Below are 14,691 nucleotides of genomic sequence, written 5' to 3'. Positions count from 1 at the left end.
GAAGCGAGCCGCATTGCCCTAGTGATGAGGATGAGTTCGTGGGCTGGGCGAGGACAAAGCCGTCGTGGCCGAGTGCGGAGGAACCAGTACAGACAGGGTAGCATAAAATGGAAGGCTTCCCAATGCTGTCCTGTGCCGCGGAAAGTTGCACTTCCGAAGAAGGGGAGATTAAAAAGTGAGAGATAAGGTAGATACGATCATCATCCAATAAGGTTCTTGTCGTCGCCATATTCGGGACCCCTTTTGGGTTTCCGGGCCAACCACGTATATTTCTACCACTGGGAAAGCTCGCTCGGAGATATCTCGACTGTTGTAATTAGCTGGCTCTTGGACATCGTGGTTGACTGACCTACGCAGCCACTCCTTGGACCGGCTATCCGCTCCGACCGTCGCAGAAGACTAGGCTAAGCAGCTCTGCCAAAATCTTTCGCAGATACAATCTCTACAGCGTCAATACCCCAGGCCGCTATACGGCAAAGAGGGCCGGAGTCCGGACATGGTCCTCTTGGAAAGGACCGGCACTTTTCCGGTTGCGCAGCTCCACATCGAGTGATCTTACGGCTGGTCGTAGCTGCTTGCTCCTTTTTAACATTAATCCTTGGGATGGATAGGAGGAATTGGTGCCATTCGCATTGTGATCGTGACCCTCAACTTGATGGACATGCAGAGACAACAGAAGATGGTGATCATCAATGGTGGTGTTTTCCATACAGTGGTGATGTTGGATATGTGATGGCTCTGGTGGGCAGGGCTGAAACCCCTGCACCAGATGTGGGGCAACCCGGTCTGCCAAAGATGTGGGGCTCAACCCACAACACAACTCGACCTTATGGACAAGCCATGCGTAACTTAGTCTGGCTCAATGCCTGGTAGCCTAGGTTCGGATAAGCGATGGCTTTGGTGGCACTTGAGGTACCACAGTACGCATCCCACATCTCCCTTTTCACATCCAAATATATTATTATTATTCCTACACCGCTGTGCCCTAGGGCGTGCCGGACCTTCAACAACTTACTATACAGGAAAACCGCGCCCTCCTGGGCCGGGTGAAAAACCCATATCGACTATCAAGGAAACGATCAGTGTGTGATCCTGCAAATACAAAGTGAGAAGGCCTCTTGGCCTTCGAAGGAAAGGGATATCAGACTGCGAGCTCCAGCTCCAGCCTCCTGGCCAGACTGTACATCGGCAGTTTCCCCGAGTCCATCAGCCAGTCCAGGATCCTCCCCGTTAGCCGTGCAGCTTTGGGACTGATTCCCTGTAGGACGGAATAAAAGTCCCTTCGCGTTCTAACCTCGGCTCTCTTCCATCTTCGAGTCAACGGTGGGGCCAAGCACCACATCACCAGGTGTTCGACAGTCTCTCGCCCCTCTCCACACTCGCATATAGGCGTCAGTACCTCTGGGACTCTCCTTTCGAATAAGAAAGCCCGAAGGCCTATGGCCCCAGTTCGAATCTGGACCAACAATGAACTCTTCGCTCTGCTAAGGCCGTCGTGTCTCCGTAGGGTTTTGTCTTGGAACAGAGTCTCCTGCTGGTGGTCAAGGTCATCTGCGGGCCTCGTTGTTGTCCGGCCGTCTCGTTCCTTGTGCCACCTCTCTCTCCAGGCCTCCTCCATTACTCTGTCCGTGTCGGCAGTCCCTCCCGTCCAAACTGCAATTGTGTTGGCGGCTTCTTCTACCGCTGTGGGTTCCTGCGGCCCAAAGGCTCGCGGTCGGCCCCTGTTGTCCGTCCTCGAGTTGAGCATTTGATATATCTTGCCGCAGGCCGCATGAACAATGCTCCCTGCAGTCTTCTTTCCGCCTCGGCCGTCGGCCAGAGTGGGCATTTGAAGCCGGGCCTCAAAGTCAGCCAGTCGTTTGTTGAAGTAAGGGTCCAGTGGCGGCCCCCATGTCTCCGTTTCAAGGTTCCGAGTGGGTGTGGACTTGAAGGCTCCTGCCACTATCCGTAGACTCTTGTTTTGAGCTTTTCCAAGCGCCTTGGTGATCCCTCTCTTTGCTGGCTCACTCCCCTTCTCGGTGGGGATGTGAAAGGATGATGCGCCGTACGCTAGCGCTGACCGGATGCACTTTGAGTATACCTCTCGTGCTTTGGCCAGCCCTAATCCCCACGTTTTCGCCGTAATCCTTGACAAAGCGTAGCTCTGTGTTTTCAGCTTCCGCTCTACCGCTCCTAGGTGGGCCTTCCAGTTGAGTTTCCAGTCCAGCCATCCAAATATAAACAAGTCGCTTCCAGTAGATATGTGCCTTGCTTTCTGGACATGCCGTTCCGATCTTGGCTCGAGAGCGGCTTAACTTGTCCCTCCATATTAGAAAAAAAGGCGCCATTAGCCTCTGACGACCACGAGACGTCGCTATGCATCTATCCAACGTACCGCCTTTACAGGGAAGGGACGAGATGGCAGCCTAAAGGGGCTAACCCACAGCTAACGAGACCCAAGGCTTGGACGCCTGCAGGTTCGAGGTATATAATCCCCTCTTCCCCCCGTCCTCCCGGATTTTCATTCTTTCTCCTTTCTCATTCTTCCTCTCTCGTCCGTCGATCTTCGCTTCACCAACTACCGACCTGGTACCTCCAAGGGTCATCTCTCATCATCCTCCCACGGTCTCTGTTCTTGGCCATCATTCGTTATTGGCGGCCATCTCGGTATAAGATGACTATCACCCGCGTGCGGCAGAACGACCATCACCACCTGCAAAACATCGCTAGCCTCCTCGGTGCCGCATCCAAATCGTAACGGTCACGGGAGCTGGCATCAGTACAAGCGCAGGAATTCCTGTAAGTGTAAGGGCCTCTTCCCATGTATGTCTTCTCACCAGACTTAGGATTTTCGATCGAAGAATGACATTTATCCACCAAGTTGTCGTGATAATTTCCGTTCGTCGGCACTCTTCGACCCGAGGAGAAGGCTTCCCTTTTACAGCCGCATCGCCCACATGCGCCGGGCCGTTAAGGACGCCAACCCGACAAGAACACACGGTTTCATCCGTGGTTTGCGCGATTTTGGCAAGTTGGTTCGGGTCTACACCCAGAACATCGATTGCCTTGAAGCCAAGGTTGGCCTCTCGACCGATGTGCGAAAGGGCGCGGGATATCGAGATCGTTTCCCCAAAACGTCCAGGCGGAAACGCATTCACGGAGTCGGCTATAAACGACGAGGTCAAGACGATAGCCGAGGCGTCGAATGTGTTCTTCTCCACAGATCTCTCGATCGTCTTCGATGTTCTAACTGTCCGGGCACTTTCGGCTGGTACGAGGTTGGCCGAGAGTTGGAGACTCCTTCGGGCCCGGAGATTCCTTGCCCAGGCTGCACTAAGTTCTCCGACGACAGACAGGCAAAAGGGAAACGCGCAACTACAATAGAAATTGCTAGAAGAGTGACCTTGTAGATGATTAGAAATCTCGGTAGAGCTGGATGACGTAAGTAGTTGACCTATAACTATTGGGTAACGTTAGTGGGTGGGATGTGTATCGCGCTAACGTAAAACCCCGGTGCAGGTGTAGGATGACGATACGACATGATCATCAGTAGGGAGCAGCTGTCCAAATTGCATGTAGGTACACAGAGTCAAGCACATCTTCTAACGTGGGGAAGATGAAACATACTAGACCGGTACCTGGTCCGAGCCCGGCCAAAGGGCTCCTCGTAACTAAATCGGCGTATGTGATTGAGATCATAGAAGGCAAATCGCAGAGTGCTAAAGAGCAATGAGAATCGTATACATTGCTACATACTTGACACATGATCCACCCTTTAAATCTGCCTGCGCTAGCGAGACGTCTTGACAAGAGGAGCAAGAACGGTCTGCAATCTATCCAACTCGTTGCCTAATGGAACTCTCCCACCAGGTGGCGTAGGAGGCTGACGACCACTTCCTCCAAACCTACCATTCAGCCCTTGGTCATGGATGAGCTGCTCAAGGATGTACGGACAATTACTGATGCTCTGCCACTCATTCCGTGTTCGGCCAATCCTTATGTCGATGCTTGATCTCAAAGACTCTACAGTTACTGTAATCTCCTTGACAAACGAATGAGCAGTTTTGCACCTCTCCACAAGTGCAGGGGTGCATAGCGCGCCATGCTTGTAGGAAACCTCGTCCCCTCGGTAATAAATATGCATCTGCTGAGCGTGAAGCTTCATAACCAAGTCCATAAGAGCGGGGGCGGACTGTACACGGCAGCGGAGCTGTACAGAGAGGATTCGCGGCGCAGAGTAGAAACACGGAGCTCTGGTAATTTCAATGAAGAATAGATCCGCGAGAAGCTTCTCTGATACTTGTCGCAACCAGTCTGCAGTGTAGTCTTCTCCATTATATTCGATATAGCAACTGCCTCGTTAGCTGGATAGATATAGCGGGGGCTCGAATGTCAGTTCCATAGCGTACCCATTGTCATCTGGAGCAGCGGCATGCACCAAATTCGAGTGGGCAGCTACTCCCCCTTGGAGCACCACCACCCCAAACTTGTTACAGTGCCTTAGTGCATCCGCAGGCCGCTCGAGACCATTTCGGAACCGGATTTTCTTCTGTGTGATCTTTGGTCTCCCGAGGTTCCCCAAGCGGCGCTTGCACTCTGCTAGTGTCCAGCCCTCTAGGAAGTATGCTATTGTGAAAAACACACCTGCTGTCGTTAGCTAGGAAAGGAGTCCAGAATCCTTGAGAACTTACCCGAGTCAGCTGCAACTATAGTGTCAAACTGTTCTCGTACCGGCATGGTAAGGAGACCGGAAGCTTGTTGGAGGTCGCGTAAGAACTGCCAAGTGTTCTCTGGTGCCAATCCACCAAGCTTAAGGACTCGTACTCCAGCGGTTTGCGGTATAAGCTTGAAGGTACCCTGATTCGGGCGATGACACAGAGGACAATGGTACACCTGGAATTCCCAAGGTTCTGTGCGGCGAGCACATTTTGTTGTGCAAACGGTGCATATCCGATGCTTGCAATCCAGCGTATAACGAGCGTGGCGAGCAAGACAGAATACGCAGCTGATGGAACCGAGCGGTATATCCCAGGAGAGCGCTCTGAGCAGCAACAAATGCCCTTGAGCAGACGGCATACGATCTCTCTCGCGTTGGTTGGCCATCTCGACAAAATGGGCCTTCACGGTCCAGGAAAAGTCTGGTAGCGCTTCGCTTCCTTGAACTGCCAACAGTATGGGTTCATAGAGATCCCTGTACAGGTCCAATGGATAGAAACCTGTTTGTAGCCGTCTTTAGACCCTATGCTTCAAGAACTGTTGTAGTGAACTTGGCTACTCACGATGCATCCCAGGTGGATAAGCGTCCATCACGAGAGCTGATGCGACTACCCTCGCACTATCGACGTGCTTCTGCGTTGTGAAGCGTACAAAATTGGACACGCATTCACGTAAGGTCTCAGGCACGGGGTTGTTTGCTCTCGAGGCGCGGTAGATGTTGAACGGACCGACAAGACGGCCAGAGAAATGCACAATTGCAGCCTGGACCAATTGTCTTAGATGGGTTGCAGAAAAGTGTAGCCTTAGGTCTTGTCGTTGTGATGCCGCATTGTCAGTTATGGAGATCAGATTATCCCAAAGGTCGTCGCTAGGGCGATTTGTCAAAACGTGGATGTCGTAGGAGTTGCTGATTATCCTTTTCGCATCCGAGAATGTGTATGTACTGTTTGGCCCTAGACGAAGGTATTCAAGGAGCTTCATCGATATTTGTTGTCGGATGTCTGCGGAGTTTGGAGCCGGACTGTCGTCAAAAAACAAAAGCACCTTGGGCAAAACTGCAGGCGGGAAGGCCATCATTCGCTTTGCCCACTGTGCGAGTACATCTACCGTAACGTCGGTCCCATTGAGATCGGAGACGAAGAGCAGTACCGCGGAACTGAACGGTGCCAACACGTCGAAGTATATTTGGTAAGATATCTCAGCGGCGCTTTTAGGAGCCCTTTTTATTTCATGGGTGTCGTAGAGTCCTGGCGACGGCCCGGCTTTGATCCTAGGTAGCTCGTTTCGCTGATGAAGCTCGCCGTCTACCAGCAACATATGCGGCAGTGCTAGATTGCGAAGGGTTATAGTATTGGTTTCGACGTCGTCGTAGGAAACGGAAAGATGGTTCGACATATACCTTCTTTTGTTCTGGCCTCCGACAGCTAAAATTATCGTTGGACAAACATTTCCGAGGCTGTCAAGGTATCTATATGGACTGAAAAACTCGCAGAGGTACGGTCCGGGGAGTCCGGGAGCCCCCGATCTCAGATCAAGCCAGACGCAGGATTGTGACATAGCGAATATGAAGTGAAAGTTACCTACCTGCGGTGGCCGACCAAAGTAACGGCGAATGTTCAGTAGTAGCCTTAGACGCACTTTAAGTTACTAGGTGTAAAGCTTAGTTACTGCTGAACTCTATATTTTATTTTCCCCTACGTTAGTCTTTTGTCTTATATTTAAACGAGGTACAATATCAAGCTTTAGTCAGATCTTAAATCTTGGGAATGGCTAGATTGCACACCGCCACGGCTATATAGCGCAGCGCTATCCCTGATTGGGGAAAGCTCCCGCGCCACCCTGGGCAGTACAATTGTGAATTTCTGTCAGCTGCCAAGCGGGCCACAGCCCGGCGCCGTTGGACAGCAACATGTACAGGCTCGAATAGGCATAGACCAACCAGGTGATACTGCATCAATTGAGGCACAAGATGAAGCTTGGCTGTCTGAACAGTGCGTCATGTGTGTGTGCTGCTTAAAGAACCGAGGGTTTCGGGGCCGTCGCCAGACCCTGCTTTGGTGGGTGACGAGTCTCCCACATTTACTGCATTGGGCAACAGTGCCCAGCCCCTGAATCCAGGGGCCAAGGAGCCAGTTCAGTTCAATAGGCGCCTGCCCAACAGCAGCCGGCTGCTGCTCCAACTTCCCGCTTAGCTTCCCGCTTCCATCCACACCTGTTACCGCCAGGGATCGTCAGGTATAATTCCTGCCTTGACGCCATTCGTGAAGCTGATGAAGCTGTTTCCAAGCAGAATGGAAGCCATCGAGTCGTCGTCGGAAGCGCCCGGCCGCCCTTGCGGCCCCTCGCCGCCCGAAAGAGTGTACGCCAGTGAATTGTGTAGTTCAAATTCAGAACCTTCAAGAATATCACAAAGACAGTGGAAACGAGCCAAAGTTATTTGCGTTGACTTTATCGAAACAGGTTGATTAAGCTGTGGTGCCCGCTTGGCAGCTGTCAGGATATTCACTCTGGTACTGCTGCAGGGTGGCGCGGGAGCTTTCCCGAATCAAGGATAGCGACATGCTATATAGCCGTGGCGGTGTGCGATCTAGCCATTCCTTAATTTTCGGTACGGTTACTGGTTCGTGGCCAGCTACAGCCCTGGTTTTCCGGTTGCCTTTTGACAATAACTCTCACATCAATTCCGCGCTGATATGCTCGAGCCTGCATGTCTGGGGTCTGGTGTAGCCGTGTCGGCCAAGGGCTAGGTCCTGCCAAGAGGCAATTCGCCTAATGTTCCTGGAGCGTTCCTCCAGGCTTCCTTTGGCGAGCCACTTGTCGGCCCGGTCCAAGTTGTGTAACTAGCTGCCAGGAGTCAAACTCTGGGGTCAAGGGAGATGTCCCAACCAGAGGGGGTAACGATGCCGAAACAGAGGTGACAATGCAGGTCAATTTTAAATCTCAATCTGTGGTCCTTCACCCTAAGGTATTCCCCAACAGGTGGCGGCTCTTCAGTTTTCGCCATCGTTTCACCCCGCATGGTCACCCTAATACCCGTGCCATTGGAGTGCCTGACACTCATAGCATCCTGGGCCTTTCGGCTTAGCGCCTCCAGGCGGAATAAATATCCATCCGTCTACCCAGCCCACTTTGACTGATTTCAACATCACCACTTTCTGCCCTGCTTCCCGCCTGCGCATGCAACAGACCAAGCATACTTAACCAACCCCTCGTCGCAACGTCTGCTTCTCTCCTCCGCACACAAGGAAATGACCATCAATGATGGAGGTTTTTCATTTACTTCCAAATGAAGTACTGGAAAATATTGTCCTTTTTCTACCGGAAGACCATCTCTCATCCCTCGCCGGGACATCACTGCTGTTTCTTTCGATAGTCCGCCGACGGCGATTCCGTTGGATTCTCCTCACTGGGTCTACAAGCCGTCTCCTTGGTATTCTGCAAGCAAATCATCATTGCACGGCCCCGAACCATGCTGCAGCACTCTGTTGTACAGGTCCGCGCGATTACGTCCGAGAAATTGAAGTTAGCAGCATACTCGAGCCGGATCTCCCTCGGATCAAAGGTGTACTCTCCCGGGTCCCCAAACTGCGGCGTCTGGAGTGGAGAGGTCCATTTCTTTGCGAAGACCTCCTCGAGTCAGTGGCCCGGTCGCCTATCGAGGATTTCCAGCTCTCTATCGATGAAATTCCGAAATCCCTACCCGACTGGATGCGTGGTCGTTGCGCGTTCTACACATCAAAGCCTCTTTCAGCAACATGCAAAAAACCGTGGGATCTATCCTGCCGATTCTCCGCCGGTGCGCCAGAACGATGTGGCAGCTATCTATCCCAGTATCGGATGAGTGTCTGGAGGTAGTTGGGCAGATAACTTCGCTCGACCACTTTCGGGTAACGACTCCTGCTTCTCCGGAGCTTTTACAGAAGTTCGTCGAAATACTTCCGCGAAACCTCTCGTCCCTAGACATCAAGTTCGTCGGATCGATATCAATGTCATTGATCGGGGCGATTGCGAAACTACAGTCTCTCCAAACGATTCAGTTCAGAGGCAATGACTGGTCGGTTGACCACAACGTGATTTCGGAGCTCTCCACCTTAAGAAGCTTAAGGACGCTTGGTGTCTATGGATTTTCGACTGGGATAGAGTACTCGAAAAGGGGGGGGGGGGGGGGTAAACGGCCTCGGAAGGCTAAAGTGCGGCTTGTTGATAGGCAATAATAACAGGATGACTTTGGCCTTTGGTTCACATTCGATAATGTTCCGAGTACATCGGATAACGCGCCTAAACCTTGCGCCTGCCTGCCAGGTCCCTAACTGGATCGGTACTTTCAAGGCATGCTTACGCCCCTTCTACGCCGTTTACTGCGCGAGCAGTCCATTCCTTAGTTAAAGAAACAGCATGTGAACACAGAAAGTACTCCTGAGTTGTAGACGGCGGACGCGACGTATCTTTCTGAGCTGACGCAGAGCGTGGTCTTGTAGGCGGGGTGCGATGGCTGCACGAGAATGGCAGCCAAAGAACCAAGCAAACACTCGCCGCCATCGACGTGAGGCGGGATGCAAACGGAAGCGGTCTCTGGCTCTCGATCCGCTGTCCGTGTCGGCCAGTGTCTTTCCCCGCAAGAAACGCTCTGGGCAGTTGGGGCCAAAGAGGGGGACCTTGCCTGAGAGGGGAGAGTTATCTTATCTGGAGAGGAACATGGATATGATCCGCGTTCGAACTACTTCGCGTACGCCACGAATATCATGAAGGAGCATCAAGTTGGAACTAGCATGCAGCACATTCATACGTTCCTCTTAGCAGGGCTATATTACAACCAACTGGAATGGCATTGATAAGCTATGACTTCATTTAGAAGGCAGGATCAGCATTGCAGGTCGTGATAGATTGGTACGTCTAGCCCTGCGAGCAGTGTAGAACCGATTTCTAGGGTTCTTCTTCCTAACTTGTGACAATTAGGTTTATGTCTACCGACCAAAAGTTGATGCTCAAGGAGTCAGATGTCCAACTCGTTTTCGCCTTCTAGACGTGCCTGCAGCTTGAAAGGCGAGTCTGCTCACGCATTACGCTGGAAGCCTTGTATCTAACGTAAAGTCAACAGCGACATTATCGCCGAGTTGCCACTCCCAGGGTCTGTCATCTCGGCTTACCATGACCAGATGCCGTATTGGAACCGCTGTGCGGCGCAAAACTTGGCTTTGAGGAGAACGTTGTCTACACTTACTCCACACAGATATACCTCCTCAAGGTCACGATCCAAATCTACTGCTTACTCGGCGATCCCGGTAATCCACAGACGCCCTCTGCGAGCACCATCGAGTACGTTGAACGCTCGCTCCCTCAAGGATTCCATGCCGCCTACGTTCAAGCTAGACCACAACGATTTAGCGGCAGGGGACATCCCGTCCGCACGTCTACGCGCAGAGTGTTGGCATGCCCGCGCGATACTTACCTGCCCTTTGTTTGCCAGGTCTTTGAGACGAATTCCAGCAGTGGTGCACTCGCTTACATGGGTGAGCTGGCCGGCCTCCATGATCTGGTCCACCATGCTCTGCGCAATCGGCTTCAGCATACGCTGGCTGCTTTCGTCGCGCAGCACTGCAAGAGCATAAGGGAAGTAGGGATTGCCGGGATCGATGCGGCCTCTCTGGATGTCGTCGTAGAGGTTGTGTATCATGGCCTCTGGGGCCGCGGCGCAGTCTTGGTCTTGGCCCATCGCTGTCATCGCTCGCTCGTGTCAAGTACTGGTTGCGAAAGTGCTTGGGCAGTTGCGAGTGGGAGGCAGCATAAGTGGAAAGTGCAAAGGGCACGACGCTCAAAGAACCAGCCTCGTTCCCCAGCAGTTCCTCAGTTCCGCACCGCGCCGACGTGCAAGGCATGTGCTTCCAAATTACCTCGACCACTCAGAGCCCAATGTGTGAGATACGCGCTCTCTCCGTCTATTGCGCCCTCTCTTGACCATGGCATACGTCTCCGCCAAAAAGGCAAGCCGTATCAACGAGCGCACTATACGTTTATAAAGCTCCCAATGATATTATAGTCCCTGTCAACATAATCCGATTCCTTTCCAGGACTGCCTCAGCCTTCTGCCCCGAAACAGGCCTCCCGTCCACAAAGGACTAGCCGTTCCGAACTTGCCGAATCCAATGAGGGTTGGAATGAAGTCGCGCTTGACGCTGTGGATGACCTTGGAGGACTCGGTTCGCCTAGGAGGGAGTGCTGCAGGAAAGTTAGTCAGGAATTTGTGTCTCTTATGGCGGGATTTGAACTCACCCACCAGCAGGGCGTCGTCAAGGGGGAACACACCGCCGAGACGAGCGACGACCTGTTTGGTTGTCATGTGCGTTGCGTCTGCGGGTAGGATGGACTATTGAAGCGGGTGGCGACGGACAGGCGTGGATTGCCTCCTCTCAGGTTCGCCACGCGGCTCCAACTTCTCACGCCATGTCATGATTACTCTCAGTTGGCCGTGTCTGGTTCAGCTAATGACGGGCGATGGGTGAAATGGCTACTTGTCGTCGCAACTATCACGATATGCCAAGGTGGAGTAATTGAAAAGTTCGTCATGGCGGGATGCGGATTTAGATGGCCCACAATCCAGGTAGGCTACTGTGTTATGCAGAAAGGTGAGCACAAGGTTATATGACGAAGTTTTAATGGACGGAGAAACTGGCATTCCGTTCTTTTGCCTGTGCAAGCGGTGTACGTGCCCCAAGACACATATATAGCAAATGCCGAACGACTCTCGCTACCAAAAACGGGCGCACTCCTACATGGAGTCACATAACAGCAGTACGCTTCGGCGTGTCATTAGATCGCATTACTGGAATTTAAATGTGGAAGTTTGCGGAAATAGCATATCCGCTTAAAAACTACACTATCAATTGACGTTGAAGAATTCTCTAGTCTTCAGTACACTGCTGCCCTTCGAACAAGCCTGCTAACTATATATCCTCCCAGCCTTCAAAATATATTCTCAGGGTATAATACCAACATTACATATTCCTTGGACGCAAGACGCGCTTCCCGTTCCCGGATGTTTTAAAGGACTCCTCATCTTCCTCACTCTCCTGGCGCCCCTTCTTCGGCGGAGGCGTTTTCTCTTCATTCGACTCTACGTCTGATGATTCTTCACCTTCCTTTCTCTCCAGGTGTCTCTTACTGCTAATCTGCTGGCGCCTCTTCTTCTTCGGAGGCGAGGTGCTCACCTTCTCTTTTGATTGTTCTTCATCTTCATCGGAATCTCCGTCCTGCTCGTCAGTAGCTCTCCGTTTTCTCTCCCCATGTAACTCGCTATTGCCAATCATAACGCGGACCGGAATGATATCTAACATGCAAAGACAAGCCCGAAGGCTAAGGAGAGTTGTATCAGGCTCCCATGAATCCGTTTTTTTGGATTCGCATTCGTCATAGTGTTTTTTCGAACGTAGAACACTTCCCCAAGAGATTAGGATTGATATAATTTGTCGTTCAATCTTCTCGAAGTCTGCGAGATTAGCTCTACTGAAACGTTTCTTAACCTCTCTCTCCAGTAAGCTCGAGTTCCACTTTTGGTGTTGTTCAATCTTCTTTCGCTCCCGTTCGTTTAGGCAAAGATTGGTGTCCCTGTCCCATAGAGCAGTCATCGTGTTTGCAACACCAATATGACGAAAGTCCCCGATGTCCCATTCTGTCAAAGATGCAAGAGACATATTATGTACGGATACAATAATGCCGGTAACTAGTTGGAATGTTGTTAGGCTGACTTTCGAGCTACACTGTGACAAGGGATTTGCATATTATATAGTTCAAGACCTAGTGAAGATGGCTAAATGTAAGAAGTTAATTTTGGCTCGTACTAGTTATTGAATGGTTTTTTAATAAAATAAAGTTCTCGGTGTCCCAAACAATGCCGCTTTGCAATTGCTGACGCGCGACTATACTGTACTTACGTGATTTTAGGATTCAGGAATGAATAAATAAAAAGTAAGATGGCAGGTAGAATACATGTAGCAGGCAAATCAATATCCCTTGAAGAATCGTAAACTCTTTTGAATATCCAACAAATCTTTCTCTGCAGATTAGACCAATACGAAGTCGCACCGTTGATTACGTACTGTACTGTACATGATACAAGACCCGCTGCCGTACTAGCCAGCAAGTACAGCGGTGGGGAGGTATATGTTTCAACTGATGGATCGCGCCGAGCAGTCCAACGGCAGCTTGGGGTACAATAGTTGGAAGATTTGATGTTGTATGTGGCATACATATATGTATAGCAGCTGAACTGTGATTGACACCAGGAAAAATAACTGCAACTCGCAACGCTAATGTAGGTTAACTGTAGTAGGCATCGTGGTTCGTAATCTCCCTGACCGTAGCGTGTGACGAGAGCAAATGGGACGTTGGCGCAATGACTCGGGTACAAAGTAACCCTTTGATTTGCAAGATCATATTACCAGTAATGATGTGGGTAAGTCATCCCTGATATGTGGAATAGGAAGTACTAGTAATGCGACGTACTTGCTTCTCCACTTATTTGACAGACTGGTAACCATACGTTTGTTTCTAGAGTGGTTACTGGGAATCACCTTCTGAGGCTCTAGGATGACTAGTACTACGTTTTGCAATATATAGCGCTACTAGTACTTCCAAGTTAGCGTTATATGGTTACCGGTACTTATATCTCGAATTATACGGATTACTTTGTATGTTTCCGTGGAGTAAGTAGCATTCTTCACTCTACGCTCAGCGTCTACAAGCGACAATACCAGGTGCAGAGTCGGTTGGGACTTAGGGGAAGGGGAACATGACGAACTTGGAGCCGAGGGTTCTCCGGTGCTTCACCAACAGTCCAGTTACTAGTATCTGATTGGTTCTGGATTAGCTAGCACCTTTTTCATTCAATTTAGCGTACTTTGGACAGAGGCTCAATAGCCAATAGCGAGCCGAAGTGGGCTCTCAGTGCGCAATATCATTGGCCTGCCATTACGAATCGAACACGGGGTGAGCGACTGGCCCACATGAAGCGCTATTTGGGCTGGTGGAGTGCAGGAACTCAAATTTGGTTACAATCGCCAATGAAATCCCATGTAAGAGTGTAAGTCAACCGTGAGAGTTATTGGTAGTGCGACAAGCGCAAGGACTTTAACTGCCCCCTTGGCCCCGGGGAGGTATCTATTGCCGCCCTCCGAAGGCGAACTCAGACTAAGCACCGGAGAACCCTCGGCTCCAAGTTCGTCATGTTCCCCTTCCCCTAAGTCCCAACCGACTCTGCACCTGGTATTGTCGCTTGTAGACGCTGAGCGTAGAGTGAAGAATGCTACTTACTCCACGGAAACATACAAAGTAATCCGTATAATTCGAGATATAAGTACCGGTAACCATATAACGCTAACTTGGAAGTACTAGTAGCGCTATATATTGCAAAACGTAGTACTAGTCATCCTAGAGCCTCAGAAGGTGATTCCCAGTAACCACTCTAGAAACAAACGTATGGTTACCAGTCTGTCAAATAAGTGGAGAAGCAAGTACGTCGCATTACTAGTACTTCCTATTCCACATATCAGGGATGACTTACCCACATCATTACTGGTAATATGATCTTGCAAATCAAAGGGTTACTTTGTACCCGAGTCATTGCGCCAACGTCCCATTTGCTCTCGTCACACGCTACGGTCAGGGAGATTACGAACCACGATGCCTACTACAGTTAACCTACATTAGCGTTGCGAGTTGCAGTTATTTTTCCTGGTGTCAATCACAGTTCAGCTGCTATACATATATGTATGCCACATACAACATCAAATCTTCCAACTATTGTACCCCAAGCTGCCGTTGGACTGCTCGGCGCGATCCATCAGTTGAAACATATACCTCCCCACCGCTGTACTTGCTGGCTAGTACGGCAGCGGGTCTTGTATCATGTACAGTACAGTACGTAATCAACGGTGCGACTTCGTATTGGTCTAATCTGCAGAGAAAGATTTGTTGGATATTCAAAAGAGTTTACGATTCTTC

General features: G+C 50.8%; 5 protein-coding genes across 5 annotated transcripts; 2 read left to right on the top strand and 3 right to left on the bottom strand.

Annotated features, from left to right (window-relative positions):
• Nucleotides 1-372: 372 nt before the first annotated feature.
• Nucleotides 373-712, bottom strand: N657DRAFT_649677 (uncharacterized protein; the record flags this gene model as incomplete). Its single annotated transcript, XM_062793774.1, has 1 exon — nucleotides 373-712. The coding sequence occupies one exon, from the start codon at nucleotides 707-709 to the stop codon at nucleotides 467-469; it is 243 nt and encodes an 80-aa protein (XP_062643669.1). The 3' UTR covers nucleotides 373-466.
• Nucleotides 713-2,681: 1,969 nt separating this feature from the next.
• On the top strand, nucleotides 2,682-3,713 carry N657DRAFT_243632 (uncharacterized protein). The gene is made up of 2 exons (XM_062786385.1): nucleotides 2,682-3,420; nucleotides 3,499-3,713. The coding sequence occupies exon 1, from the start codon at nucleotides 2,842-2,844 to the stop codon at nucleotides 3,361-3,363; it is 522 nt and encodes a 173-aa protein (XP_062643668.1). The 5' UTR covers nucleotides 2,682-2,841; the 3' UTR covers nucleotides 3,364-3,420; nucleotides 3,499-3,713.
• A 56-nt stretch (nucleotides 3,714-3,769) lies between these two features.
• Nucleotides 3,770-6,252, bottom strand: N657DRAFT_580763 (uncharacterized protein; the record flags this gene model as incomplete). Its single annotated transcript, XM_062789478.1, has 4 exons — nucleotides 3,770-4,305; nucleotides 4,785-4,889; nucleotides 5,058-5,195; nucleotides 5,259-6,252. The coding sequence occupies 4 exons, from the start codon at nucleotides 6,250-6,252 to the stop codon at nucleotides 3,770-3,772; spliced, it is 1,773 nt and encodes a 590-aa protein (XP_062643667.1).
• Nucleotides 6,253-7,707: 1,455 nt separating this feature from the next.
• On the top strand, nucleotides 7,708-8,853 carry N657DRAFT_649673 (uncharacterized protein). The gene has a single exon (XM_062793773.1). The coding sequence runs from the start codon at nucleotides 7,957-7,959 to the stop codon at nucleotides 8,548-8,550; it is 594 nt and encodes a 197-aa protein (XP_062643666.1). The 5' UTR covers nucleotides 7,708-7,956; the 3' UTR covers nucleotides 8,551-8,853.
• Nucleotides 8,854-9,748: 895 nt separating this feature from the next.
• N657DRAFT_636944 (uncharacterized protein) lies at nucleotides 9,749-11,032 on the bottom strand (the record flags this gene model as incomplete). Its single annotated transcript, XM_062791473.1, has 7 exons — nucleotides 9,749-9,775; nucleotides 9,843-9,888; nucleotides 9,966-10,061; nucleotides 10,145-10,164; nucleotides 10,202-10,410; nucleotides 10,813-10,911; nucleotides 10,966-11,032. The coding sequence occupies 7 exons, from the start codon at nucleotides 11,030-11,032 to the stop codon at nucleotides 9,749-9,751; spliced, it is 564 nt and encodes a 187-aa protein (XP_062643665.1).
• Between the last annotated feature and the right edge of the window lie 3,659 nt (nucleotides 11,033-14,691).

Source organism: Parathielavia appendiculata (assembly GCF_033297405.1).
Source record: "Parathielavia appendiculata strain CBS 731.68 unplaced genomic scaffold N657scaffold_21, whole genome shotgun sequence".
Lineage (NCBI taxonomy): Eukaryota > Fungi > Ascomycota > Sordariomycetes > Sordariales > Chaetomiaceae > Parathielavia > Parathielavia appendiculata.
The sequence above is the reverse complement of the archived record's forward strand: the minus strand, read 5'-3'. Positions and strand labels throughout refer to the sequence as shown.